Consider the following 26,782-nt stretch of genomic DNA (forward strand, 5'->3'; position numbering starts at 1 on the left):
AAGGGTCTTCCAAGGAGACCCTGTGCCAGTAGCACCCCCAGCCCCCGGAGACAGAGATCCCCTCCCCCAAATGAAGTATTGATCAAACACAAGGCTCTTCTGATCTAGTTATAAACTCCCTGGAAGCTGCCACTGAGAAGACCCTTGTTTTACAGGAAGAGAAACTGAGGCACGGGTGAGGAGGGGAAATTGAGGTTCCAGTCTTGGCCAGAGGCCACTCACCCAGTGAGTCAGAGCCTGGCTGCCAGCATTGGCTTCCAACCCAGCGCCGGCCAGGCCCAGACACTCTGAACCAACTCTAGTCTGACTCCTGCCTCTCTCTGTCTCTGTGTGTCCTCCCACCCCACCCCTGCCCGCTGTTGTCTGTCTTCCCCTCTGGGCCGGGGGCTGCAGGCCTGCGGAGGGTGATGGTGCGGGCCCACCGGCAGGCATGGTGCTGGCAGGATGAGTGGTTCGGACTGAGCATGGAGAACATCCGAGAGCTGGAGAAGGAGGCGCAGCTGGTGCTCTCCCGCAAGATGGCCCAGTTCAGCGAGGACGAGGAGGCCACGGAGCTGGCCAAGGATGAAGGCGTCCAGGACGAGGTCTCCGTGGAGCCTGAGTCCGGCAGTGGTGGCGGAGGCAGCAGCAGTGGGGAACCCCTGGCGGGACGAGGCCTGAAGAAGCAGTGGTCCACATCTTCCAAGTCATCTCGCTCATCCAAGCGGGGAGGTGAGCTCACCCGCCAGCCCAAACCTCCTAGACCCCCCCGCCCAGCTGGTGGGGAGAATTGGGATTCACAAAGACCCTGAGGGCCTCTCTCGTGTCCCCTCCCCCAACTGGTATCTGCTCTGTGCTGTGCACCTGGTGACCAAGCCCTCCCCACTTCTCTCATACAACCCTGCCCTGCCCAGATAGCCAACCCTAAAGCAAAATTTAGCTTTTCACACCATCTGGAACTAACCCTGTAGGGAGCCAGAACCTTTTCTCTCCAACTCAGCAGTGCCAGGCTAGGCCCTACCTGGGCTGGCTCCCCAGACTCCCCCATACAGCCCAGGGTGAGACTGGCTGGGCCGTGTGAGAGCCTCAGCCCCAGCTCCCAGCCTCTCCGGGGCCTTGGCCAGGCATGGTTGGGATGAGAAGGGTAGGTGGTGGGGCAGGATGGGCAGGGTGGCCAGCTCCTCATTCAGGGGGCAGGCTCCAAATCCCTGGCACGGCCTTTCTCAGGGGCTGGGGAACATAGTGGCTTCCAGAAAGAGGGCTCTTACCTGGTTCAACATAAACCCAGGTTTCTCCATATCCTGTTGCTTCAAAGACTTCTGCCCTGTGCCCCAGGGACTCTCAAAAGTGCATGACTTTTCAACTTTTATCTAATAAATTCTCTCCAGTCCGGCCAACCTGGATGTGCCACTTCCACCCCCCACTAGCTCTGCTCAGAGTTAAATACAGGAAGCAAACCACGGGACAAGCCCCTCCCTGAAGGCCCACTCTCTGGGTACCCATGTCCCATATGCTTCCTGGTGTGCAAGTGACCAGCAGGCCAGGAGGGGTGGTGTCAGGAAGGTTTCGGATGTTCGTTGCAAGTCCTGGAGTCTTGGTACATCCTCTCTGTGGCAGCCTCTGGTTCCCTCCTGTGGTCACTTTCTGCAGATGCTCAGCCAGGTGCATGGCGCTCCCTGGCCTTGCCCCTTGGCTCCTGCAGGGCTGCTGGGGAGTTGCCCTTGGCGGCAGGCTGAGTGAGTGGTCTGGATTTTGCCTTCCAGCTAGTCCTTCTCGCCACAGCATCTCCGAGTGGAGGATGCAGAGCATAGCCAGGGACTCGGACGAGAGCTCCGATGACGAGTTCTTCGACGCCCACGGTAAGTAAGCAGGCTTCCCCGCGGGGAGGGGCACTTCTGGGACAGGGGAGGAGTCGGGAAGGGCTTGGGTCCCAGACACCCCACCACCACCACCACCCCATCTCCCCCACCCCCCCGCCGGCGAAGGGCATATCAAGATGAGCAGCAGGGCCTGGCTGGTGGGGCCCCAAAACACCAAACCTCTTAGATACATAATCAGAACCTGTTTGTTTTTCAGGGGGTGAATTTGTTTCTATGAGCTTCACAGACGAATACGTTTATATTACCTTCTTGTCTTTCTGTAATTACCTTATTCTCCCCTTCACTGGCACACGTCTAATATAGAAACCTTAGGAAATACCCATAGCAAACAGACTGTCTGTTCTCCGCTATTCCAAAGTAAGCTTCAAACACATGCTCTGTCCCTGGGCATCCCGCAGCCCTCACTCAGTACAGGCCTCCTTCTGAGCAGCCCCCCGACCCACCCAGGTCTTCCATGCAGGCAGTAGTTTCGAAAGGTCTGGATTTGGCCAGAGGTGCAGGACAAGGCACACTTGAATTGCCTTTGTGGTTTGGGTGGGGAGTAGGGTGGAGGTGCCGAGACGATGGTATCCAGCTGACAGACTGGCTGGACAGGCAGGGACGACCAGGGGAGCAGCCTGTGTCCAGAGGCCATGGTGTGAACCTGCCACTTGTAAACACCCCACTTGTAGTCAGGCCTGAAGGTGAAAGGGTGCTGGGGGCTGCTGGACACCACCCCACACCGACTCTGGAAGCCAGCTCCGGGTGACAGCCTCCGACCCAGGACCATGGAGGGCCACACATCTTATTAGGCCGAACTTCCTTGGCCCTTGGAAAGTGGTCAGGAAGCAGACAGCCCTGAGGTGTCGGGTGAGCCTCGGGCCTCTTGGAAAGGGAGGGCCAGCAATGTAGCGTAGATGGGACTCACAGGCCAGCAAGGCCAGATGGTTCTGAGTGAGGATCTCCCACTCTGAGGGCCTCCAGAAACCTGGGCTCCCAGCCCACATCTGCCCGGAAGCCCCACCGGCCCTCTCCCTGTCCCTGCAGAGGACTTGTCCGACTCAGAGGACATGTTCCCCAAGGACATCAGCAAGTGGAACTCCAACGACCTCATGGACAAGATTGAGAGCCGGGAGGCCGAGGATGCGCCAGGTACCAGCAGAACAGGGTGTACCTGGCCCCAGAGCCCCCTCCTCCCTCCTTGGACACCTCCTGGGCTCCCTGCCCAAGCTTATCAAATTCTGTGTTGCAGATGGTCTGTATCAGCCGAGCGCCCCCCGGTTCAGAGTGGCCTCTAGCGTGGAACAGTTAAACATCATTGAGGTGCGTGCCAGATGGGGGGCGGGGGGCTCAGTTATATCAGATCCCTTATAGTCCAGCCACCGCTAGGTACTTTGTCCACCTGAGGACCCTGGGTCCTGGAAAGTGGACGGTGGAGGTGCAAGACCTGAAGAGGCCCCCCTCCCGCTGGGAGAGTGAGGAGTGAAAGGAGGAACTTGCACGTCAGCCCAAAAGGGAGGTCAGGGGTCTCTTGCCAACAGCGAGGGCCACAGTGGACCCGGCCACTGGTGGGTGGGGCTCCATGTGTCCAATGCAGCTGCAGAGCTTAGCCTCCACCTCCCCCTGGCTGTCAGAGCTGCTGGCCTGGGGCAGGGCCTGGCCACTGACTCCAGAGACCCTGGACTGGGGATGGGGCATCCACACCGCCTTCCAGGGTTTCTGCTTGATGCTTGGTGAGCTTTTCTAGAAACTCTAAGGGGTGAGGGGAGCTGGGTTCTGATTTCTGCCCAGTGGCTTCAAGATAGCAAGTCCCTCCCAGCCAAGGTGCACACAGCCCTGCCTCCCCCAGGGGGGGCCAGGTTTGGGCACAGCCCTACCTCTGGGTGAGCTTCCATCAGACTCCTGTGTGGCTGTGAGAACCTCAGCTTGGTCTGCTTCTGGCCTGCTGGCCTCTCCCAGCCTGGGCTCAGGGCCACTATTAGGGACACTATTGAGCTGCCCCAGACAGCCCTTGTTTGGGGCAGGAGAGGCAGGTGCCTGGGGCTGTGAGCAGTGGTCCTGGATTTAGAGAGCAGGTGACGAAGGAAGGTGGGAGAATCTTCTCAACACCCCTGCTTCCCTAAGCCCGCTGCCCTGGGCTCAGACTTGGATGCAGATTTGAGTCCCCCGTCTGGTTGTGTTGAGGTCTCTTGGATGGTCTCGTGGCCCTGAACAGCTGGGCTTTGAGTATATTCCTGCCCAAGCCAGCAACAGCAGGCATGGTACAGGGACAGGGCCCTGCAGAGCAGCCCCCAGGAGGCCTTGCCCAGGCCTTGCACTCCAGGCCTCCACTGCACACCAACCCTGCCCTTTTGCTCTCCCTCCAGTCCCAAGTCCCCCCTCCCCATGCGCCCCTGGCCGCCTCCCACCTCTGAGCTGATCCCTGAGTCTGCTGCCCTCCTGCCACCCCCTTGCGCCTGCCCTGGACCCACTGGGCAGCCACAGTCCTTGGTCTGCTCCCCCTGTGAGCACCCCTACCCACCCCACCCCAGGCCTCCTGACCAGATTCAGTAAGAATGCACTAGCCTCTCCCCCAGTCATAGTTACAAACTGGCATGGGAGTGAAGACACTGGGCCTGGTGGCAGCTGAGCTTGGCAGGGGGGGCATTGAGCTGGCAGCAGAACTCTGTGTCCCTGGCGACCTTGACACGGACCTGCTCTGCAACATCAGCCAAGTGCCTTGGCCCCTCTGGGCTCCCCTCCCGGGCTCCCCTCCCACCCACCCCACCCACACACACATTCTTTCTCTGTAAAAGAGAGAATCCCAAACCGCATGCAGCTATGATTGTATCTGGCCTCATAGAAAGGCCAAGGACATTCCCACAGGAGATTCAGAGACCTTCATGTCCCCCTCACCCCTGTTCCTAGGGACTGGCCTCCCCTCACATGGACATCACTCCCTGAGGGCCCTGGGTCTTACAGACATCAGAACAGGGGTCCTGTGGGTCTCGGAACCAGGAGAGAACGCTCCCCCCCTCAGATTCATGCAGGTGGAAGCACTTAGACCTGCAGGCAGAGGGGCTGGTCTCCCTGCCCATCCAAGGTCCCAGTTTTCTGGTGGCCCAGCAGACCAGCCCTGTACAGAAAGCCCCAGCAGAGGGCATGCAGCCTGGAGTTCCTGCCTGGGGTCAGCGTGCAGCATGGAGTTGCCCTTTGAGAGGGACAGGCTGTGCCCCGTAACGGGGGCTTGGGGAGGGGCTGGGCAGCTGAGGGGAGACAGTGAGCACCAGCCTGGCCCCAGGAGGTGGAGGACCTGACATGATGACGTTCCACCCCCCACCCTTGCCCCTCGCCTGCACAGGATGAGGTTGGTCAGCCGCTGGCCGCGCCACCCTCCAAGGTGCACGTGCTACTGCTGGTGCTGCACGGGGGCACCATCCTGGACACGGGCACTGGGGATCCCAACTCCAAGCAGGGCGACACCAGCACCATGGCCACTGTGTTCGACACGGTCATGCGTGTGCACTACCCCAGCGCCCTGGGCCGCCTTGCCATCCGCCTGGTGCCCTGCCCGCCCGTCTGCGCCGACGCCTTCGCCCTTGTCTCCAAGTGAGTGGGCCTGTCTGGGCCGGGAGAGAAGGTGGCCCTAAGCCTCACGTGCTTGTGCGGGGCGTGGAGGGGTGGGAGGGAGAGGCCTCCAGGCGTCCAGCCCCTGGGCCCAAGCAGGGGCAGTTTCCTATCTGGGAGGGGGAGTCTTCCCGAAGAGGCCGTCTGCTCCTGCCCAGACTCACAAACTGGGAAACCTACATAGGGTCACTGTGAGTTGGGATCGACTCACTGGCAGTGGGTTTGGTTTGGTTTGGAGTGGCTTGCCTGGTGGCACAGTGGGTTAAGCATGGATCTGCCACCCGACTGTCGGTGGTTAGAACTTGCCAGCTGCTCTCGGGAGAACGATGCAGTTGTCTGCTTCTGTAAAGATTGACAACCTTGAAAACTCTGTGAGCAGCCCTACTCTGCCCTACAGGCTTCACGGGAATTAGGACGACGTGCTGGCACTGGGTTTGACGGCTCGGTGGCTGACTGGGGAGTGGGGGATGTGGGTCAGCAGTATGAGGTGCTGTGTAAGCTGTGTGGAGCTGGTGAGACCCTCAGGCTCTGGACTGTCCCAGCACCCGACTGGGTCTGTGCCCCTTGCCTACCCAGTGTTAGCCTGGGTCTGTGGATGAGGCTCTCAAGGTGGCTAGCAGCCCTACAGGGGCCCTTCGGGTGGAGCTGAAGCCATCCCCTCCCAGCTGACAGATCCCTCTGCGCCCCAGCCTCAGCCCCTATAGCCACGATGAAGGCTGTCTGTCCAGCAGCCAGGACCACATCCCCCTGGCTGCGCTGCCCTTGCTGGCCACCTCCTCGCCCCAGTACCAGGAGGCAGTTGCCACGGTGATCCAGAGGGCCAACAATGCCTATGGAGACTTTATCAAGTCCCAGGAGGGCGTGACCTTCAGTGGGCAGGTGAGTGAAAAGGGGCTGGCCACCCTCAGCAGGCAAGCATATGGGTGCTCAGACTCCACCCCCGCCTCCAGGTCTGCCTGATCGGAGACTGTGTCGGGGGCGTCCTGGCCTTTGATGCCTTGTGCCAGAGCAGCCAGGTCACGGGCGAGAGCCGGAGCAGCAGCCGGCGGGGCAGTGTGGTCAGTGTGCAGGTACCAGTCTGGTCCTGGGGGACAGCGAGTGCTGACAGCTCACTTACCAAGCATCTCCCAAGTTCCCATCCCCAGTCCTACCTGGATGGGGGAAGAAAGGGGCCCAGTCCACCAGACAGGTTCAAGTCGGGGGTGGGCAGGGGGAGGGTGCTCTTGAAATCCCAATCTCCCCACAGTTCGTAGGTCAGAGGGTCAGCAGAGACTGAAAAGGTTTCTGCGCTGTCGAGGCTTGGGCCATCAGGAGGTGTGCTGGTCTCTGGGCCACTGTGCAGGGGGCAATGGTGGGGCTCCCAGGGGTCAGGATGGGGAGGCCAGCAGGCCAGCACCTGCCTGCAGTGACCAGTGTGACCCATTGCAGGACACTGACCTCCTGTCCCCGGGCATCCTGGTGAATGCAGCGCACTGCTCCACCAGTGGTGGCGGGGGTGCCGGGGGCTCCAGTCTGGAGAGCAGCCGGCACCTGAGCCGCAGCAACATCGACATTCCTCGAAGCAATGGCACTGAGGACCCCAAGAGGCAGCTGCCCCGCAAGAGGAGCGACTCGTCCACCTATGAACTGGACACCATCCAGCAGCACCAGGCCTTCCTGTCTAGGTGCGGGGGGTGGGGCGGGGCTAAGCCTGGACCCTGGCATTTCTGCCTGGCATGGTAGTGGGTAGGGGGACCCCGTTTGCCCCATGAGTCAGTCAGAGCTGACAATGTCCTGGGCTAGAGTGGCCAGTCAGACAGGACTGACTGGGCACTCTGGCCCAATCAGGCCAGGGCAGTATGAGGGTAAGCTGTGTCCGAGGGCGGGGCCCTGAGTGACCTCCGTGTCCCGTCCAATACAGCCTCCATGCCAGCGTGCTGAGGACAGAGCCTGGTGCCCGCCGCTCAAGCAGCTCTGCCCTGCTGGAAGGCCCAGGGTCTCTGGGCAGGTTTGATTTTGAGATCGCCGACCTCTTCCTGTTCGGGTGCCCGCTGGGGCTGGTCCTGGCCTTGAGGAAGACAGTCATCCCTGCCCTGGACGGTGAGAGGCCCAGGGACAGTGGGAGGCCAGGTCCCCCAAGAGCACGCTGCTCTTCTTTGCCTGCTCCCCACCCTCCGACTCCCCCGCCTCAGCAGATCACTCACCCTGCCCCACACCTGCCGTTTCCCATCCTCTCCCTGGCATTCTATTTCATAGATGGGGAAGATGAGGTCCAGTGGGGAGAGGGTCCCCTATACCCCAAGTCTACCCACAGGAGAAGCAGCAAAATCAGGGAACCACTTTCCAGAGCCCTCCTGCCATGTGCTGCCAGGGACCCTTAAAAGGCGCAGGAACCTCAGTCCCCATGGACAGGAAAGCCAGACCCATGGTCAAGGACACTGTCCATTAGTGTCCTGCCCTGTGCCCCGTGAACCCAGCCAGCCCAGGGGACCCCTCCGGGCCTCAGGGGACAGAAGGGAAATGGGGGCCCAAGGTGGTTTAGATAGCTGCCTGAGGCAAGTCGGCAGTAGCTCCATGGCTTGCAGAAGGAGCCTGTGGCTTTGAAGGAGTCCTGGCAACCCAGCTGGTGCTAGTGTGAGGGGCGGGCACCGTCACCGGGGCTCCCCTCCCTAGAAGTTCCCCCAGAGGATCTTACAGTATTGCCCAGCCTCAGGACTGACATTCCACTGTGCTTTGGGATCTGTGAGTGAGGACCCGGCTGCGAACTGAACCTTGGCCCCCACCGTGCTGTAGATCCCCCAAGACCCTTCCCTCCACGCCACCCCTACCCCACCCTGCAGCTAGAGGGGACGAGGACCAGAAATACAGGCACTGAGGCAGCACACACAGACCCGCAGTGTCAGCCTCACGGCATGGCTCTGCACCAGCCCACATCCCATTCCAGTTTCCACTGCTACCCTCGAGGTCAGTGGGCGGCAACCACAGGAGAACACGGGCTTTCTGCTCCCATAGAGTGACCGTCTCAGACCCAGAGGGGCAGCTCTACCCCGTCCTGTAGGGTCACCGTAGGTCTGCATCCACCACAGATGGCAGGGAGCCAGATTTTTGAGTTTGGTGCTTCAGGTCAAAGAACACACACTCAGGAACGTTTTTTTCTTTTGGTCTATTTCATTGCGCACGTGCATAACTTAGGAGCCCTGGTGGCAGGGTGGGTTAGGCATTGGGCAGTTAACCACAGGGGGTCAGCAGTTCAAACCCAGCAGCCACTCCTCAGGGGAAAGAGGAGACTGCCTGCTCTGGTGCAGGCGGACAGCCTGGGAAACCCTGTATGGGGTCACTGAGTCAGAACTGAGTCCATGGCAGTGGGTTTGGTGTTTCGAACATAGAGAGAGGCTAAGGGATTCTGGTGGCACACTGAGTTAAGCACCACTCCCCAGGAGAACACCAGGCAGTCTCCTCCCTTAAAGATGTGTAGCCTGGGAAACCTTGAGAGCGGTTCTGCTCTGCCCAACCGGGTCACTCTGGGTGGGGGTTACTGGGGGCAGGTTTATGTTTGTGTTTTGTGACCATAGTATAAGGAGAGTTTTTAAAAATCTGCGGGGCAAAACGTACAACTAAAACCTCCCAGGGGCTTTCCACAATCTTGCCGAAGCCGCCTCATCTTCTTCTCGGAGAGACAGTTCCCTTCCGTCTTTTGTCTGTCTCACTGTGAAATTGGTAGGAAGATAAGCTTGCCTCATCCTGTCCTTGTGCAGCTGACAGGTCTCTCTGGCTTTCATTCTCTTACACCTTGAGCGACACCAGTACCCCTGTTTTCAGTTTGTTCAGCACTCACAGGGCAGCTGTGTCCATAAGCAAGCCTCCCCTCTCCTGCTGCCCCCAGCCATGAAAACCCCTTATTTTCCATCTGCCTCTGCCTGGCGCCCCGGCAGGTTCCCTCCCCACCTCGTCGAAGTGAGCTGCACTCTGGAGCCTCCATCTCACAGGTCTCTCAGCGTGAGGTTCTCCGGCGCAACACTCCGCTCCCGGCAGCCCTAGGTCTTTCCACAGCACCAGGTCCTCTGGCTACTGAACTTTGGCTGAGGAAAGAATCTGAATTGTGTGTGTGCATTCTTACACCCACAGAACCCTCCTAACTGCTCTGGGGGAATGAGCTGCATACCATCCCCGTGGTTCCAAACCCTGGGCCATCGGGGAACAGATGGCTCCCCAAAGATCTGCCCCAGCTCTTTGGTACTTTAAAGAGAGGGTCTTGCTATTTTGTAACCTGTCATTAAAACTTCTCCAATTGAGAAAAACAAAGATAGTTGGTTAGCAAAGGGAAAAGACCCCGGGTGGCGCAGCAGTTAAGCGCTCCGCTGTGGACCGAAAGGTTGGCAGGTGCAACATCTCAGCCACTCATGGGAGAAAGCCCTGATCATGTGCCCTTGGGAGGATGCCAATCGAGGGCAGTCATCCAACACGCAGTTCCACACTGCACTCGGGTCACTGTCAGGCCAAATCGACTCACAGCCCCGCACAACACGGAAGCAAGAAAGGCACAATCACGCTGGTAACAAGACACAGGTTCCGATTTCTCTGTGCCCCAGGGGCCCAGGCCCAGGGCCTCCTAAGCACACTCCGTAACACCCTGCAGGCTTGGGGCAAAGCCTGCTCCGGGTTCTGCCCTCTGAACACCTGCCCTTGTACCACAGTTTTCCAGCTGCGGCCCGCCTGCCAGCAAGTTTACAACCTGTTCCACCCTGCTGACCCGTCTGCCTCGCGCCTGGAGCCCCTGCTGGAGCGCCGCTTCCACGCCCTGCCGCCCTTCGGTGTCCCCCGCTACCAGCGTTACCCACTGGGTGATGGCAGCTCCACGCTGCTGGGTAAGGTCCCCAGGCCCCCTGCTAGACCCCAGCCCTCTCCGGGGAGGAGGCGGGACGGCATCCACCCGGCCCATGTAAGATCAGACACTGTGTTCACCCCAGTGTGGTGTGAGAAGCATCCTGTGTGTGTGTACATGTGTGCATGTAGATGCGTGTCTGCACATGTGCATATGCTTGTATGTAGTGTGTACGTGTGTGTCTGTGTGTGCGCGTGAGTGTAGGTCTCCCCATTGGTGCCCACACAGTGTCGTTCTTGTCCTGTTCTCTCCCCCTCACGTCTGCTTCCAGTCGAGAGCGTGCAGAGACACCCTGAGCTGGTCCTGGAGGGCGGCCCCCTGGCCCCCATCCCGCCTGGGGATGGCTTTCTGGAAACCAGTATCCCTGTGCCCACTCCCTCCGGGCAGGATGGCCCTCACCATGGCCCAGGCTGTGCTGAGCGTGTGTACCCCTGCCCCCTCCCCTGTGGTGCTGTGGCTTTTCGGGGTTGTGGCTGGTGCTCAGAACGCCTCACCCCTCCCCTTCACACCCCTGCCCCTGTAAACTGAGCAGGCCCCGGGAAGGACAGACCAGTGGGTGGCCTCGGGACTGCCCCCCTCTGGCTCCTGGGCAAGCCCCAAGTAGAAACTCAACCATGGCAGCAGGCCTGAATGGGAGGCAGCAAGGCAGGCAGAAGAGTTGGCTAAGGCCGGACCAGGAGCTTCCCCAAGAGCTAGCTGTGCTGGGCGGAGCCGGGGAAGAAGAGGGTGCACAACCACCTGCTGTGTGTGTCGGTCTGTTTGTCCAGCCATGCCCCAGCCCTTCCTTCCTTCCTTGTCTGCCCTGTGCCTGCCCTCTCACCCCCCACAAGCTCCCTGCCAGCTGTGCTCAGATGCCAGCGCTCATGGTCTGGCCTGGCCCCCTCCTACCTCCCGCTGCTTGGGGCCCCACCAGCCAGTGGAGCTCACTGAGCCCTGCTCTCCATCCTGCCTCTTGCAGCTGAAGCCCTCCAGACCCACACCACCGTCTTCCAGGAGATCGCTGCCCCCTCCTCCCCTGGCACGGCCCCCCCAACCCGTGGCTTCCGCCGAGCTAGTGAGATCAGCATCGCCAGCCAGGTGTCGGGCATAGCCGAGAGCTACACAGCGTCCAGCATCGCCCAGAGTGAGTGCTAGCCAGCTTGCCGGGCAGTGCGCCCCGGGGGCGGGGTGAGATCTGGGCTGTTTTTGATCCTCTGACTAGGACTGTGGGGGCTGCTGTGGGACCCAGTGGGTGACCAGGGATGCTGCCCACGACAGTCCCCCACATGGAATGGCCCCAGGAGAGAAGGGGCAGCCCCAGGACAGCTGAGAGCCCCTGGTGGAGTACCACAGAGTACAACAGAGTGGAGGGCCTGGGCAGCAGGAGTGGAGATGTGGCTGGGGTCACTAGGTGCACAGCCCTACTTGACCCAGGCGTACCCCTGCAGCCGCTGGAAGCAGTCCGGGGCCCCTAAGTGCCTGTGGTCAGCACAGCACCTCCTCTTCCACCCCGGGCAGCATCTGTCTGTTCCTCCATCTGCCTTTGGCAGGGGGTGCCCCTGTGAGAAGACAGAGGGGCAGTGCAGCGGGCAGCCCTACAGTGCTGAGATGTCCCTCATTCTTGCTCCTCAGAGGCCCCTGCACCTCTCAGCCACACCCCCAGTGTCAGGCGTCTGTCCCTGCTGGCTTTGCCCTCCCCACTCCCCATGGCTCCCAGGCCCCGCCCACAGGCTGGGCAGCCAAGCCCCCACCTGGAGAGGGCTGCCCACCTCCCAGACTTGGACATCAGAGAAGGTATCAGGCCTGCTGCCCTGCGGCCACACACGCTGTGCCCTCTCACTCCGGGTCACTCACTGTTTCTAAGCACACCTCACCACCCATCTGCCCCGCCCTACACAGCAGCCTCGGCAGGGAGCTGGGGGCTCAGAATGGGGAGCGCATGTTATGGGTTCAAGGAAATGCTGTGTGCTGGAGCAGGGACGGGATACCATTCAGAGCCCATTCCCCAGGCCAAGTGGCTACCAGCCTGGTCTCACAGACCACTCAGGGCCTGGGGTCACCAGGCACCGAGCAGCCCAGCAGAGAGAAGCCTCAGGAGGGCCTGCCTCCCCAGGACGAAAGCCCCTTCATAGCTTTGAGGCCTGGGCCGGTGGGTGGGGTGGGGACGCAGGGTGTGGGGGGGCACTCACACTGAAGCATGGCCTGGAGCACAGCAGTAGGGGCTGGACAGGACACTGGGTCAGCCACAGGATGGAGGGGCCTGCCTGCCTGCCCCACCAGGAGAAGACACGCTTTGGCTGCAGATTTTCCTCCACCTCACACCCCTTGGTGGGAGGGGCTTAACCGGATGAGCTTGGCCCCGCCCACTCAGCCCCCTCCCTCGGCAGTTGCAGCCAGGTGGTGGGGCCCGAAACGCATTGACTATGCACTGTACTGCCCGGACGCATTGACGGCCTTTCCCACCGTGGCCCTGCCCCACCTCTTCCACGCCAGCTACTGGGAATCCACCGATGTGGTCTCCTTCCTGCTGAGACAGGTAAGGGCTCTGCCAGGCGCACCGGCTCTCCAGGGACCCAACTGTGAGGGTCAGGGCAGGGCCTAGGCATGCCTGCAGAGGGCAGCCCTGACCCTAGCTTTCTGGTCCCCCTCCAGGTCATGAGGCATGACAATTCCAGCATCTTGGAGCTGGACGGCAAGGAGGTGTCAGTGTTTACCCCCTCCAAGCCTCGGGAGAAGTGGCAACGCAAGAGGACCCACGTGAAACTGCGGGTAAGGGGCCCCAGGTGCCCTGTGGGAACAGCCACTAAAGTACCCAGTGGTCCAAAGGAGGAAACTGAGGCTCAGAGAAGCATGCTGGGTGGTTTTATCCCCCTGAGCCTGTGGGGCTGGAGTCCCCCTGACTTCACAGATGGGGAGCTGTGTCCAGGCGTCTGTCCGTCCTCTCAGCCAGCTTGGCAGGGCCCAGGTGTCCCTAGCTCCCTTTGCGAGCTGTCCTGCCTCAGCTTTGCTTCTCCTTCCCCCAGAACGTGACAGCCAATCACCGGATCAGCGACGCAGTGGCCAATGAGGATGGCCCACAGGTCCTGACTGGTCGGTTCATGTACGGGCCCCTGGACATGGTCACCCTGACTGGGGAGAAGGTAAGAACAGGGACACCTCTGACTGGGATGTGGCTGGCAGGGACCAGGGCAGCTGGGGGCCCGGGCAGCTGATGATACAGTGTGCCTGGGCCCAGGTGGACGTGCACATCATGACGCAGCCGCCCTCGGGCGAGTGGCTCTACCTGGACACGTTGGTGACCAATAGCAGTGGGCGTGTCTCCTACACCCTCCCTGAGACCCACCGTCTGGGTGTAGGCATCTACCCCATCAAGATGGTGGTCAGGTACCTGCAGTGGGCATCACTCTGGGCAGGCAGGGACAGTGGCTGTGGGGGTAGGAGGCAGAACCCTGATTGTGGACATCTTACTCTATCAAGGTGGTCAGAGGCCTATGGGTGGGTAGCATGCCGGGTGGGCAGGCAGGGTGGCTGGCAAGGTCCAGTGGCCCTGACTGACACCTCCCCCTCAGGGGGGACCACACGTTTGCCGATAGTTACATCACCGTGCTGCCCAAAGGCACGGAGTTTGTGGTCTTCAGCATCGACGGCTCCTTTGCCGCCAGCGTGTCCATCATGGGCAGTGACCCCAAGGTGCGGGCCGGGGCTGTGGACGTGGTGCGGTGAGTAAGCACTGGTTCCAGTAGGGTAGTGGGGGCCTGGCCGAGTGGTGGGACTTTGCCAGAAATAGCAGGGGGGCCCTGGGGCTGGAAGCTAGTCAGCAGCTAGCTCTATGACCTATGCTAGTGAATGAAACACTCCGTGTCCCACCCAAGGTCACACCACTGCACAGGCTGTAAGCAGGCTAAGCACTTCCAGAACAGTAACCCCTCCCCCACCATCCCTGGCCACCATCTGCTGAGCCTGCCAGAGCCACAGCCTCAGTGTCCCTAGTGGGCACCAGGCATGGCAGGGGCATGGGACCGACGTGGGGCTGGCATGCCTCCGGCAGGCACTGGCAGGACCTGGGCTACCTCATCATCTATGTGACTGGCCGGCCGGACATGCAGAAGCAGCGGGTGGTGGCCTGGCTGGCCCAGCACAACTTTCCCCACGGTGTGGTATCCTTCTGTGACGGCCTGGTGCACGACCCGCTGCGGCACAAGGCCAACTTCCTGAAGCTGCTCATCTCTGAGGTGGGTAAGGGGAGCGGAGGGGCGGCCCGGGGCGTGCAGCCGACCAGCCCACGCGCTCTCGCCCACAGTTGCATCTGCGCGTGCACGCGGCCTACGGCTCCACTAAGGACGTGGCGGTCTACAGTGCCATCAGCCTGTCGCCCCTGCAGATCTACATAGTGGGGCGCCCCACCAAGAAGCTGCAGCACCAGTGCCAGGTGGGGCGAGGGAGACCAGTGGTCAGGTGGCCTGAGCGGGAGGGCCTGGAGCCAGCGCTCCTGACGGCCTGCCCTTGTCTCCTCCCCCATCCCCCGCCCCCGCCCCCGCAGTTCATCACAGACGGCTACGCAGCCCACCTGGCCCAGCTCAAGTACAGCCACCGGGCGCGGCCGGCCCGCAACGCGGCCACGCGCATGGCGCTGCGCAAGGGCAGCTTCGGCCTGCCGGGCCCCGGGGACTTCTTGCGCTCGCGCAACCACCTGCTGCGCACCATCTCGGCGCAGCCGGGAGGCGCCGGCCTCCGGCACGAGCGGACGCAGGGCCAGGCGGACGGTGAGCGCGAGCTGCGCGGCCAGCGCAGTCTCAGCATGGCCGCCGGCTGCTGGGGCCGCGCCGTTACCGGGCGGCTGGAGCCAAGTGCGCCCGCTGGCCCCAAGTAAGGGTCCGCCCGCCGCGCGTCTCCATGGTGCTAGGCCCGGCGCCTTCCAGCCCGGAGGCCCCGGCCGTCGCCAGGGAAAGCGCCTGGGGGCCGCGCTCCGCGTCCAATCCCAGGATAGGAGGCGCTGCGTGGCCACAGAGACACGCACTCTGCATGGACCGTGGGGGGCTGCCGCCCATCCCCTCGGTACCCTTCGGGCCACCGCACGGGTTCCGCGTAGACTTGCACCCGCGCCCGGACCTGCATGACCCCAGCTGGCGCTGCAGGCAGCAGGCCCGAGCTGGTGCCCACGCGGCCTCACCGCGCCGAGCCCGCGTCTGCCAAGGCCCCACGCCGCGCCCCTGCCCGCGTTTCTACGCCTTTCTACTTCTCAGATCTGATTTCTATGAGGTTTTTTTAAATGAGCAAACCTTGGCTGCTTCCTTTTCTTAACTCTTTCCGTACTGAGCGCAGCCCCTCCCCGTGAGAACACCTAGCACTGTGACGGAGCCAGCCGGCCAGTGGACATGGGGTCCCCCGGCCCGGTGGGTGGGCCCGGCCGGCAGGGGTTGCTCGGCTCCCGACCTCCCCTGAATTCCACTTAATTTCTACTTGGGTGGGGGTGGGACGGGGGCACACATTTATTTTTTTTTAAATGCCAATTCCGTTTTGATGCCGAATCTAAGAAGCCACAACTCGCTTCCTTAGCTTAATGAGGGGCCATCACCCTAGGCTCCACTAGGACAAGGACCCTGCTCAGTTCACGGCCCGAGCCTCCCTCCACTGCTTCTCCTTTGGCTCCCGTGCGGGGCGCCCCGCTTCAGCCAGCTGAGAGCACTAGAGGACCCCATGGAGGTGCCGTTTTCCTTTGTGTAGATATGTACAGCCAGAGGGGGGGTGTAAATGTTTTGCCCAAGTGGGTCTCGACAGAGTGGAAGCTATTTATTTTGTGCAGAAAAAAAGTCTGGAGGGACGGAGCCTTCAGGGTTTATTCATATTTAAGATGCAGCTTTGTGTTGTCTCGGGCGTCGGCGTCACGTATAAAAGCAACGATTATTTTATGGACCAAGTTTTAATGTCACTGTTGCAGCCAAAGTGCAATATCCGGCCCCCCTGCCCCCTGCGGGACTGACTCGGCCCGACAATCAGCCCCACCAGGGGTCTCGTGGCCACTGCCTCCCCTGTCGGTCCCATGTCACCCCATCTTGCCTCCTGCCTAGGTGACTAGCCATCTGGAGAAGCACCTGGAAGAGTCCCCGGCCGCCTGCAATAAAGGCCTGGAGGCTCCTGGCACAGGGAGGCTGAGTGGTCAGGGGTTGGCCTGGCCCCAGGGACAGTGGCCTCCCCCACTGCTCTGGGCCTGCCTGCCTGACAGCCATGTCAAGGACCACAGCAATAGTCCCCTGGCCTCTCCCTCAGCCAGAGCTGGGCAGCACCCCGTGCCACCGCCACTCTCTTCTGGACCCAGGCCGGCATCTCGCTTCCCAGTCCCTGAGGTGCAGCCTCCTCGGGAGCAAGCGCCAGTCTTTTCAGAAACCAAGGGAGGGCAGCCTGGCCCTCCACAAAATACCAAAAATGTTTACAGCGTTGGGTGCTGAGCTGCTGTGCTCAGGCCTGACCAGTCATAACCAAAGGGTGAGGCGGGCCTCTGCTGACTGCCAGCCCCAGGCCTGTACAGTATGCCTTTGCCCTCCCCGCACCCCCCATCTGCCTTCACAACGATTTCATCTGATTTCATTCAGCAGAGGCCCCACCCACCCCTCCTGGCTCGTCAGCACATCACACCCCCACACACACACACCTCTGTCCCTGTCCCGTCTGTATCTGGGCCAGTGTGTGAGCCGTGTCTTGCCTCATCCCGCTCATCCGCGCTGTCCTTGTACCATCAGGCCTGCGTATGCTGTGTTGTCATTGTCTGTTACACCAATTAAAGAAGCAGGAAGGCTTCCTTCTGGGTCTCTTTACTGAGTGTACGGCCACAGACAGTATGGGTGGGGCCATGGCTTGAGGGAATGCCTTCCTGGCCACACCCATGATAGTGCCAATCCACTGACAGGAGGCTTGGCCTCAGCCTCCCAGTGGATGGATGGATCTAAATGGGGCACAACCTGGGAAGTGTGGGGCCAGGATTGCCCAACCTGTCTGGGCCCTTCATGGCTGTCACTTGTGGAACACACAGTAGGGAGGGCAGGCCTCCTCCCTGGCTCCAGAATTTGCCAAACCTGGGGTCTGAACCAAGCTGGCTAACGCAAGGATGAGGGGTGAAGGTGACCACTGAGGCCTGTGTTTGACTCACCACCATCAGGGGGCTGTGACCCCAGCTCCCTTCCCATGCCTAGAGCCCTAGGTTTTCCCCTGAAGTGGAACATCTCTGCCTCCCTCCACCCCATCCCTACCTCCCTCCACCCCATTCCTACCCCACCCCACCCCACCCCACCCCACCCACCCCCTAAACAGAAAGTAACAGAACAAAGTCTTTACAACCAAGGCAAGTTTAATATTGGGAACCAGAGGCTCTTCCAGATTGGGGGAGGTGACGGCCAGGCAGTGACCTGCGCAAGAGGCCACCTGCAGGAAGAAGGGCACACGGCACCCACTGGATGGCCTATTGGCCACCCTGCGGCTGGCCTCCAGCCTTAGCCAGCTGGGGCCTCACGGCAGCAGCCCAGCTCGCATCTGGAAAGCCAGGCCATCCCCTCGGGTGGCTTGCTGGAGGAGAAGCACATGGGGGCGGGGGAGGGGGCACCGTGAGACACGGCCCTCAGATGGGTCATGGGCAACAGGGTAATACCAACCTTGTTGATCTCTCTGTGTCGTTCTTTGGTTACGATTTCCTCCAAGACCTCACCATCTCCCTTAATGAGCCTGCGGGGTGGGAGGGGTGGGGTCCATGAGCTTCAAAGGCAGCAGAAGCAGAGGAGCTCCCAGGGTGCAAGTCCCACCATACTGAGCAGGCAGGGCCTGGGTACTCCCAACAGACTCATGCCCCACCCCCATCCCTGGGAAAGGGGATAGAGGCAACTGGGAAAGGCTGTGCCTGACCAGCCTTTGCCACCACTCTGCTTCCTTGGGACCCTTACAGGGTGGTGCCTGCTGCATAAAGGCAGGCCCGAGCCCCCTGCTGAATGGCACGTCTTGGGCCATCACTCCCCGAGGCAGTGGCAGAGATATGCACTGCACCCAGAAACTCTACCTGGTGCGTCCTGTCTCGGGGTCCACCACCTTTCGGATGACGCTCTGCCGGGCATCCCACTCCTCCTTGGTCATGGGCTTCATGGCCTGGACTCGGGACTTCTGCTCATCAGTCAGGACTGCAGGGGAGAGAGGGAGGGAGATCAGGGTGGTGACCCACAGGCCTTGGGGTGGGAGCCCTGTCCCACGCCACGTGGCAAGGTACCTGGGCCATCCTCTTCCGCTGTGGCTCCTCGGTGCCACTGGTCCAGCGAGGGCCCGGGCAGGGCCTCAGCCTGCTGCAGCTGGGCCCTCTCCTTGTCCTTTTTCTTCAGCTTCTTCTTCCTTTTCTTCTTCTTCCTCTTCTTGTCCTTGTGCTTCCTATGCCTCTTTCGGCCATCGCTGGACGAGGAGGAGGAGGAGGAACTGGAGGAACTGGAAGAAGAGGAGGAAGAAGTGGACCTCGGTCTCCTCCGGGCCTTGTGCTTGCTTCTCTCTGTGATGCAGGGAGGGGAGGTTGTAAACCTTGTCCCCTGGCGCAGGTCCCAAACCGGGGCAGGCTAGGTTAACTACCGGGGGCCTCTGGCAGCGTTCTCCAGAGCAGGGCTGCCGGCACCCCCGCCTCGGGCCCACCTGCACAAACCTGGCTCCCTTCACCTAGGTCCCTAACGGCCACGGCCACCATTTCCCCCAGCGAAAGGGTTGCAGACCCCTTCCAGCTCCTCTGGTCCTCACCCTCGGCCCCGGAGGCGGCGCTGGCCTTGCGGCTTTGGGATCTGGAAGGCGAGCGGCTCCTCGAGGCGTGCTTGCTGCTTTTCTTCTTCCTTTTTTCCGTCCCTCGCCCCCGGGACCGGCTGCGACTCCTAGAGCGCTTCCGAGAGCCGACGGGAGCCATAGCGCCTCGGGCTGGAGAAGCGGAGAAACGCACTGAACCAGAGGCTCCAAGGGCCGGTCTTCTAAGCACTCAACCCAGTATCCTCCACCGCCCATACCTAGTCCGCCCTTGGAGAACCGGGGTCCTTCGCCTGCTTCCCCGCTTCCCGGTTGCGGCCCCTTTAAGGGATCGCCCCGCCCAGAAACCCCGCGCCTGCGCACCCGACTCGGTGACCGTGGACTCGGCCGCTGGGAGTGGAGTTTTCTGGAGTCCTGGCCCGCGCGCGCCTGCCCTCCACCCGCGCCTTCCGAAGCCTAGCTGCCTCGGAGAGCCCCCGGGGCAGCTCTCTCACCCACTCAGCCGCCCATCGGGCCAGGCAGACACGCCTCCGTGGGAGAGAGCGGCGGCGGGCTGGTTTCCAGCGCGGGTCGGTGTGCCGGAAGTCGGTCCGTCCCGGACGCGCTCCGGCGGGAAGGCGAAGCCCTGCGGCCCTGAGTTCTGGGCGCCAGGTTGTGCCCTGGTACAGCCCGGAAGCTGGCCGGGCCACCTAGGCGCAGGGGCGCAGAGGACCCGGCTTCGCGCGTGTCCCACGCGCGTTCACCGTGACGTCTGCCTTCGCCGGGCCCCCCGCGGTCTCGCATCCTCAGTCAGTATCCCTCGCACCCTCGTGTCCCCGTGCTGCGCCCCCCTTCGCTCCCCGGGTTGTCTGCGGGCCTGTCCACCGGATTCCCTTCCGGAAATACGTATTTGAAAGGAGGCTTTGATTCTGTAAGGAAGGTCCTGGTAGTGTGCGCAGACAACCGTATTTAGTCTGGGAAAAGTGAGGCATACTCACTATAGTGAGTAAGCACAAGTCATCCTGTGCTTACCGCGCTTATTGGAGAATGGGTAACCGTGGCCTTCACCCTCCCAGGCTTTGGGCTCCGGGGTGAGACCCCCTTGTTTTGTCTAGACCTCTATGCCAGCTTCAGTAATGGAAGTCTGAAACTCACATGTCCACCAGGGCCAGAGGGCCCTAACCACGAATAAGGGCGGGTTGGACTGCTAATCAGAAGGGCAGCAGGTTGAAACCACCAGCTTCTCTGTAGGAGAAAGACGGGGCTTTCTACTCCTGTAAAGAGTTAGTCTCGGAAACACACGGGGACAGTACTACCCTGTTCTAGAGTCCCTGTGAGCAAACATCCACTGGAGAGCTTTTGATGTGAGAGTAGACGACAGGGCACCTGACATGAGGCTGGAGCTGATGTATATATACCCGGTGGGCTCATATTCCCAGATCTTCCCATGTTTTCAGGGCAGCCAGAAATCTGCCAGGGACATAGCTGTGGGCCTCATCTAGTATGGGGGTGGGGGTGGGATGGAGAGGGAATCACCAAGCTACAAACTCTTCAAAAATCATTCTGACAGTTTTACAGATGTTAACGTTTATTTGACTCTTCATGACAATGCTAAGAGGTAGGTTCTTTGCAGAAGCCCAGAGAGCTTAAGTGGCTTACCCATAGTCACACAGCAGGGAGTGGCAGGATGATTTGAACCCAGACAGCTCCTGCTCCTCTTAGCCCCTTGACAGTGAGTGGTCACCTTCCATCTAGAAAATGTGGTTGATGTCTGCCCAAATCCTCATGACAGATGGGAGCACAGGCATAAACCTGTGGTAGTTCCATAATTTCGTGTCAACTTGAATGACAGAATGAAGGGGTGGAGTCTAGCCTGTCAATCAAGTCACAGCCTGATCATCCGTCCTTGAGGGTGTGGCCTTCTCATGAGAATTCTGGGAACTTCTCTTGATTCTGCCATCAGAAGAGGTAGGGTAGGAGGACTCTGCTTCACATTCCAGTGGACAAGCCACGCTGATGGCAGCCAGAGCCCTGGAGATGGCGTCCACTGCTATTGGATCCACAAGACTTTCCACCCGCCAGCCTGTAATCTTCCTGCATTTGGCATTGTTGCCTGTGCTGTGGGAGTCAGAAGAGGAGTTTATAGGCTAAGATCAGATTTATGGACTTGATCTGGACTGGACTGGGATGTTTGACTTGTTGATATAAAGCTCTCTCGTACACACATATGAGTGCCAATGAATTTGTTTCTCTAGTCAACCCGATCTAACACAATACCCTAGCTTTGATGTCTACTGCTGGCACCTGCAATCTTCTTGGGAGATGACCCTTGGGTCATGAAAGCCATCTTGTCCCAGACATAGATGTCTGGGGGTAACTACCTCCTGTCCCTGCCTTGGTACGAATACAGCGGGTATGTGACTGTTACAGTTTTGCGTCAATGTGGTTGGGCCAGGATCCTCACTGGGTTGTAGTTAAGGTAGAGTCATCCATGAGGAGATCTCCTCAGGGATGTGGTCTGTTTCCAATGTTCATGGACACTGGGAAAGCGCTGGGAGGAGGACAGTTGTCTACGTCTGTAAAGAGTAGCAGTCTCAGAAACCCACAGGGGCAGTTCTATGCTGTCCTTTAGGGTCGCTGTGAGTGACTATGGATTCAATGGCAGGTTGAGGAAAAGCCTGCTTGCTCTGCTGCATCCCGATCCTGAATCTGGCTCCTCTGGTTCTTTGGACTTGAGCCAACAGACCATGGTGTTGCCTGCTGATCCCACAAATCCTCAGTAGCCTGCCATCTTGCCTGCTGACCTTGGTTTCATCTGCTTCTGCACCCTGCCATCTGACCTGCCAATCTTGGGTTTATCAGTCCCAGCAGTGACGCCAATCAAGAGAAGCCTCCAGCTTGACATCTGACTCACAGGCTTGGAACTTGCATGCCTCCACAACTGTGTGAGCCAGGTCCTGAGGTTTTCAGTCTTTACAGAACCCAGCCTAAGGTGGGACAATAGAGCCCCCCTCACCTCAGGGGCAGACTCTATGATACCACTAGGGCTCTTGAGCTTTGAGGGCAGACCACTCTGAGCCCCTTCCTGGCCCACCTCTTCCCTTGCCCTCTCCCCTCCCTTTGGAGATCCAGTCCATCTAAGGCACAGCACCTAGGGGACCCACCTGCTGAAAGAATGACCCAGAAACCTGTGCGTCTTATGAAACCAAGACCTGCCTTGGGCCTCAGGGAGTTTATTTCGGCCTCTCCCTGGAAAACCAGGCTCAGGTCAGGGTGCAGACGTCCACGGTCGGGGGTTCCTCGCGGGTGAAGCCATCGCCAAAGCCCTCGTCGTCCACCAGGCGGGGCGGGCGGCAGCACATGGGGCAGAGGCGGTTGCGCACTGCGGAGGCCCGCAGCCAGACGACGAGGTTCCAGCGCTCACCGGTGCCCAGGGGCCGGGCCCCGTGCAGCTGGCCGCCCCGGTGCAGGATGCCTTGGCCCACCACGTGCTCCACCTCCAGGGTCTCCGTCATCTCTGCTGGTGCCTGCAGACCAGCTGGCTCAGGCCTGGGTGCTCCCGGCGGTCCAGGCCCCGCCCACAGCCCCACCCCCTCACCTGGAAGAAGCCCCCGAAGTACAGGGCGCCCCCTGTGAAGGCCTTGCCCAGGGCCACGTTGAGGGTGAGCTCAGCATTGTCGTAGTGGCAGGCCAGCTCGCGGTCCTGACCCGGGGCATACTTGACCACGAAGGCACGGTGACTGTCGAGGGGAGCCCCACCGTACTCGGGGTACAGCAGGGTCATCAGCGGCTGCAAGAAGCGCTCCCGCAGGGGTGTCACCAGCGGCTCATCCAGGCCTAGCTCATGCAGCAGCACCTGCCGGGGAGCAGAGGGACCCCTAAGGGAGGCAAGGAGGCTCGGGCATCACCCCGCATGCCCCGGGACCACCTGTTACAGCGCCTCGCAGTGGGCCTCACCCCGTAGTTGTTCATGGTGTTGGGGCGTCCCTTTGGCAGGTCCGACTGCTCGAAGTGGCCCAGCTCCTCCAGCAGGGCCCCGCAGAAGGCCGCCGTGAACACAGGCAAGCGGTAGATCCGCTTCTCCTCTGCCGAGGGAGAGGAGGGGTGGGGTCGAGACCAGATAGGTGGACGCACCTGCATCCCATCCCTGTTCCCCTCTGAACTGCAGCCTGGCAGGTCTGTTCACGCATGGAGCTGCACTTTCCCAGCTTTCACAGCATCCAGCACAGCTGACCCAGGCCTCAGTGGTTAGGCCCAGACCCTGGGCCCCATATCCGTCCCATAACCCAGCCCCTGAGCTGTCAGCATGGAGGTCCTTGGATGGGGCCTGGGGCAGCAGAGCCAGGCAGAGGCACGCAGCTACTGGGGCCAGAGCCAGCACGCACTGGATCTGATATGCCAAGCATGCCCATCGGAAGGCTGAGGAAAAGCAAGGAGAGGGCTGTGGGGAAAGCATGGGGGGACAGGAGCAGCCTTAGGGGTGAGGCAAGTCTGAGCCCTCTTCCTGCCCACACCTGTCCAGAGACCCTCATGCTCCACATGACTGGGCAGCCAGGTGCCGGCCAGGAAGCACTGCGTCTCTCCTAGAAGGGTCACTGTGTATAAGCACAGGACCCCTGCCCTAAGGACCCCTTGCCACTAGCACTTTTGGCTCCAGCTGGTTGACTTCTGAAGGGCAGAAACAGTGAGGGGTGGAGAGACCCCAGTCTCTGACACCCTGTTCTGACAGGCCCCCTTCCTGCCCGGCTGTGCCCGCGGCACCGTGTCACCTGACAGCGTCTCCAGCTTCTTGAGAAGGCCCCCCAGGTCTGCGTTCGGGGATGCACTGTACTCGGCCGTGGCCCGGAACTCGGGGGCCAGAACTGCATCCTGGGGGCAGAACGCCAGCTGTGGGCAGGTAGCCACACAGGCCAAGGCACCAATGCCACCTGCCAGAAGCCCCAGGAGTGGGTACCTGAAGCGGGGCATACACATCAGGCCGTACTGGGCGGTAATTGCTCGCGATGAGGGCCTTCCTGGCAGCCGACTCCTGTCCCAGCCGCCGCCGGCGCTCTACCTCCTGCTCCAGCTGCAGGCAGGGGCACCAGGTCCGGTCAGAGGAGGAAACCCCAGGCCCGCTGATCCACCCCACAACGCTGCAGCCACCAGGCTCATGACAGGTACCACGTTGTTAAGTGGAAGGGGAATGTTCTGGAAAGGGATGTCCCAGTGTGGGCTTCAGCCCACTCAAAGCTTCTCAAGTAGCTGGGCATGCTCAGGGAGGGGGCGATGGTGTGGACACAGCTGCAGAGGCCCTCCTGGGAAGCTGCCACCACTAACCCCCCAATTGGAGACTCAAGGTCAGTCACAGGGACACCTCTCCCCCAGAGCTGTCAAGTTGATGAGCGTGATGAGGACCCCTTGCAGTTTCCCGTTTTCTGTGGCCATCAGGCCCCAGCAGGAGGGCTGGGCTGTGGGGGGCAGAGGTGAAATGGATTTCATCTCGTGGAGACCCTGTGTCCTGTAATATGACAGGCCCTCCGAGGCTGTAAAGTAGGGAGGCAGGCTGGCGGCTCCCCCACGCCCAACAGTTCTGTTGCTAACAAAGCTGTGTTTCCAGAAAGACGTGGCAGCTGGCTTCCAGATTAGCCTTGGGAACCCCGCTGAGGGGATCAACATCTAAAAGGGAAGGGCCAGAGTTGGGTGTGTCTGCCCCCCCCCCCTCACACACACACAGGGGGCATTACCTCTGCTATCAGCTGCTGGAAGTCCTCTGGGCTGAGGCAGCCTCTGCTGCGCAGAATCTGGGAGCAAGAAGGCCCATGAACATGAGGGTTAGACTTTAGATTCCCACCGACTTTGAGCCTCCATCACACACCCACATACACACACACACACACACACACACACACACACACACACACACACGAAGAAAACAAGGCCGAACTGAGAATTCAACGCGGGTGACCTGAGGATGAGCCTCGCTCTGTTTACCAGCGCTGTGGTGCTGACCAACTTAAGCGCCAGGCTCTGTGCTGAGCACGTGACAGGTGCTCCCCCTCATCCATCTCAGAGTCGTCCCGGTGGCCTTGAGGGTGACGAACTAAGGTGCTTAACGGTTTAAAACCACAAGCGCAGCAGGTTGAACACGATTGGTAGCAATCGATTCGTGGGGAAATATGTAAAGACAAACCCAAAGGGACAGTCTGCTGCCTGGGCCGCCGGGTCACTAGGCGTCGGAAATCAACTCCTCGGCCACGGTTGGGTGTAACAACCTCTGCGGGGTGATCCGCTTACCACCCGGAGTTGGGGTGCAACATCGGAGGCTCCGGGCGGGTCTGGAGCACGTGGAGGGGCAGTCCCAACAAATGAGGGGAGCACGTTCCCTCCCTCCGCAGAGGGCCATGGGGGCCACTCACCGGGCCGTAGTCCCGCAGCAGCTGCTGCCGGCCCAGGAAGCGCACGTGCAGCCCGTAGCGCGCCACGTACAGGTTCTCGGTGCAGAAGCAGGCGCAGCGGCAGAAGCGCCGCGGGGCCCCCGCCGTCGCCATGGCGACCGCCGCGCGCGCGGCGCCCACGGCTTCCGTAGGGGCACTTCCGGGGGCGCTCCCCACTTCCCCAGCTGCCGAGGGTCCGGTCCGTTCCAAATTCCCAAGTGCACAGGGGCGCCCCACACCCCTCAGAAAGCCGGTCCGCGCCGGGGACGGGTGCACCCAGGCCGCGGCGGGGCTGCCGGCCGAGATCGCGGGCCCTGCTCGGGCCACCTCGGTGTCCCCATCCGCGAGGAGGCGGGGAGTCTGCACGCCGCCTGACAGGCAGGTAGACTGAGTCACACGTTCACAGGGCGTGCAGGTCGGGACCGCGGACCCGAGGCCTTTCAATGCGCCGGCGACCCGCTCTCCTGCTCCGAGACTGCGCCCCCGCCGCGCTCAGCGCTCGGTTTGGTCGCTCCGAGGAGGGGTGCGGCGGAAACAAACGTTCCCTCCGGGGTGACTTCCTGGTTTGTGGGCGGGGCCTCCCCGAGTGGGGCGTGTGCCGTGGGCGGGCACCCCGTGCCACGTGGGGTCTTCTTTTTGCTTTCAGTCAGCACCTCCAGTACGGTTGTGGTTTATAGGACTGGAACCCCAGCGCAGCCCGCACCTGCTGGGCTTTGGGCTTTTCACCTGGGCCCATCAGGCCCCGCCCCCGCCACGCCTCACTGCACAGCTCTAGAGACCGCACCAGGGCGCAGGTGGGAGACCCGGAGACTGAGCCCCTGGGACTGACCTGTTGGGACCCTAGCATTCAGGAGGTCTCTGGGGGGCTTCAAGACGCCCGCGCTTAGCCTCCCATCAGCATTGTTGCGTTGCCACTGGCTCCTCTTCCTGCACGACATTGGATTGTGTTCTGTGGTGACCCAAGGTTTTCATCAGCTGATTTTCACAAATAGAGCACCAGGCCTTTCTTCCTAGTCTGCCTCAGCCTAGAAGCCCTGCTATTTTAAATACCAGCAGCATGGTTCCCAGCACCACAAGCGCCTGCACACACACACATAGGCAGCTATAGGCGGATGATCGCAAATGGTACTCCCTGGAGGTCCCTCAGATCCCCAAACTGCGCCCACGACAATCACGTCGTTCCGACGCATAGCAGCCTGGTAGAGGGGTTCCGAGGCTGTGAAGCTTCATTCGCAGACAGCTTCATCGTTCTCCTGAGGAGCCCTGGTGGGTTTGAACCACCGACCTTTCGACCATCAACCCTTGACGCAGCAGCAGCCTCAGGGATGTCAAGGACATCATCCCCTCAGCCT

The 26,782-nt window shown here is 60.9% G+C and overlaps 3 protein-coding genes across 8 annotated transcripts in view; 1 reads left to right on the top strand and 2 right to left on the bottom strand.

The window, feature by feature from the left end:
- Window positions 1-17,067, top strand: part of PITPNM2 (phosphatidylinositol transfer protein membrane associated 2) — a 138,224-nt gene extending 121,157 nt beyond the window's left edge. Inside the window, exons 7-27 of one of the 4 annotated variants that reach the window (XM_075533940.1) lie at window positions 394-711; window positions 1,743-1,838; window positions 2,886-2,990; window positions 3,091-3,161; window positions 5,179-5,426; window positions 6,134-6,323; window positions 6,395-6,514; window positions 6,873-7,108; window positions 7,345-7,523; window positions 10,118-10,288; window positions 10,577-10,726; window positions 11,264-11,428; window positions 11,917-12,078; window positions 12,672-12,820; window positions 12,937-13,053; window positions 13,308-13,424; window positions 13,520-13,668; window positions 13,854-14,003; window positions 14,333-14,516; window positions 14,585-14,713; window positions 14,825-17,067. In XM_075533940.1, coding sequence (XP_075390055.1) covers window positions 394-711; window positions 1,743-1,838; window positions 2,886-2,990; window positions 3,091-3,161; window positions 5,179-5,426; window positions 6,134-6,323; window positions 6,395-6,514; window positions 6,873-7,108; window positions 7,345-7,523; window positions 10,118-10,288; window positions 10,577-10,726; window positions 11,264-11,428; window positions 11,917-12,078; window positions 12,672-12,820; window positions 12,937-13,053; window positions 13,308-13,424; window positions 13,520-13,668; window positions 13,854-14,003; window positions 14,333-14,516; window positions 14,585-14,713; window positions 14,825-15,154 — 3,536 coding nt within the window. In that variant the 3' untranslated portion in view covers window positions 15,155-17,067. The remainder of the gene's footprint in view (window positions 1-393; window positions 712-1,742; window positions 1,839-2,885; window positions 2,991-3,090; window positions 3,162-5,178; window positions 5,427-6,133; window positions 6,324-6,394; window positions 6,515-6,872; window positions 7,109-7,344; window positions 7,524-10,117; window positions 10,289-10,576; window positions 10,727-11,263; window positions 11,429-11,916; window positions 12,079-12,671; window positions 12,821-12,936; window positions 13,054-13,307; window positions 13,425-13,519; window positions 13,669-13,853; window positions 14,004-14,332; window positions 14,517-14,584; window positions 14,714-14,824) is intronic. The other 3 variants (XM_075533942.1, XM_075533941.1, XM_075533943.1) reach the window with 3 other exon arrangements.
- Window positions 17,068-17,608: 541 nt separating this feature from the next.
- Window positions 17,609-19,662, bottom strand: ARL6IP4 (ARF like GTPase 6 interacting protein 4). Of its 3 annotated transcripts, none has more exons than XM_075534462.1 (6): window positions 19,530-19,662; window positions 19,039-19,209; window positions 18,530-18,799; window positions 18,326-18,443; window positions 17,928-17,997; window positions 17,609-17,841 (listed from the first exon to the last, which is right to left on the bottom strand). In XM_075534462.1, exons 2-6 carry the CDS (start codon window positions 19,196-19,198, stop codon window positions 17,785-17,787), a joined length of 675 nt encoding a protein of 224 aa, XP_075390577.1. In that variant the 5' UTR covers window positions 19,199-19,209; window positions 19,530-19,662; the 3' UTR covers window positions 17,609-17,784. The 3 variants fall into 3 exon arrangements, with proteins under 3 accessions (XP_075390577.1, XP_075390579.1, XP_075390578.1); XM_075534464.1 differs by lacking the exon at window positions 19,530-19,662 and adding an exon at window positions 19,399-19,525; XM_075534463.1 differs by lacking the exon at window positions 19,530-19,662 and adding an exon at window positions 19,296-19,368.
- Window positions 19,663-22,209: 2,547 nt separating this feature from the next.
- On the bottom strand, window positions 22,210-25,679 carry OGFOD2 (2-oxoglutarate and iron dependent oxygenase domain containing 2). Its single transcript, XM_075534330.1, has 7 exons — window positions 25,413-25,679; window positions 24,741-24,797; window positions 23,969-24,082; window positions 23,784-23,883; window positions 22,972-23,099; window positions 22,613-22,870; window positions 22,210-22,541 (listed from the first exon to the last, which is right to left on the bottom strand). The coding sequence occupies exons 1-7, from the start codon at window positions 25,542-25,544 to the stop codon at window positions 22,278-22,280; spliced, it is 1,053 nt and encodes a 350-aa protein (XP_075390445.1). The 5' UTR covers window positions 25,545-25,679; the 3' UTR covers window positions 22,210-22,277.
- Between the last annotated feature and the right edge of the window lie 1,103 nt (window positions 25,680-26,782).

The sequence above is a fragment of the Tenrec ecaudatus genome, chromosome 16 (assembly GCF_050624435.1).
Source record: "Tenrec ecaudatus isolate mTenEca1 chromosome 16, mTenEca1.hap1, whole genome shotgun sequence".
Classification (NCBI taxonomy): Eukaryota; Metazoa; Chordata; class Mammalia; order Afrosoricida; family Tenrecidae; genus Tenrec; species Tenrec ecaudatus.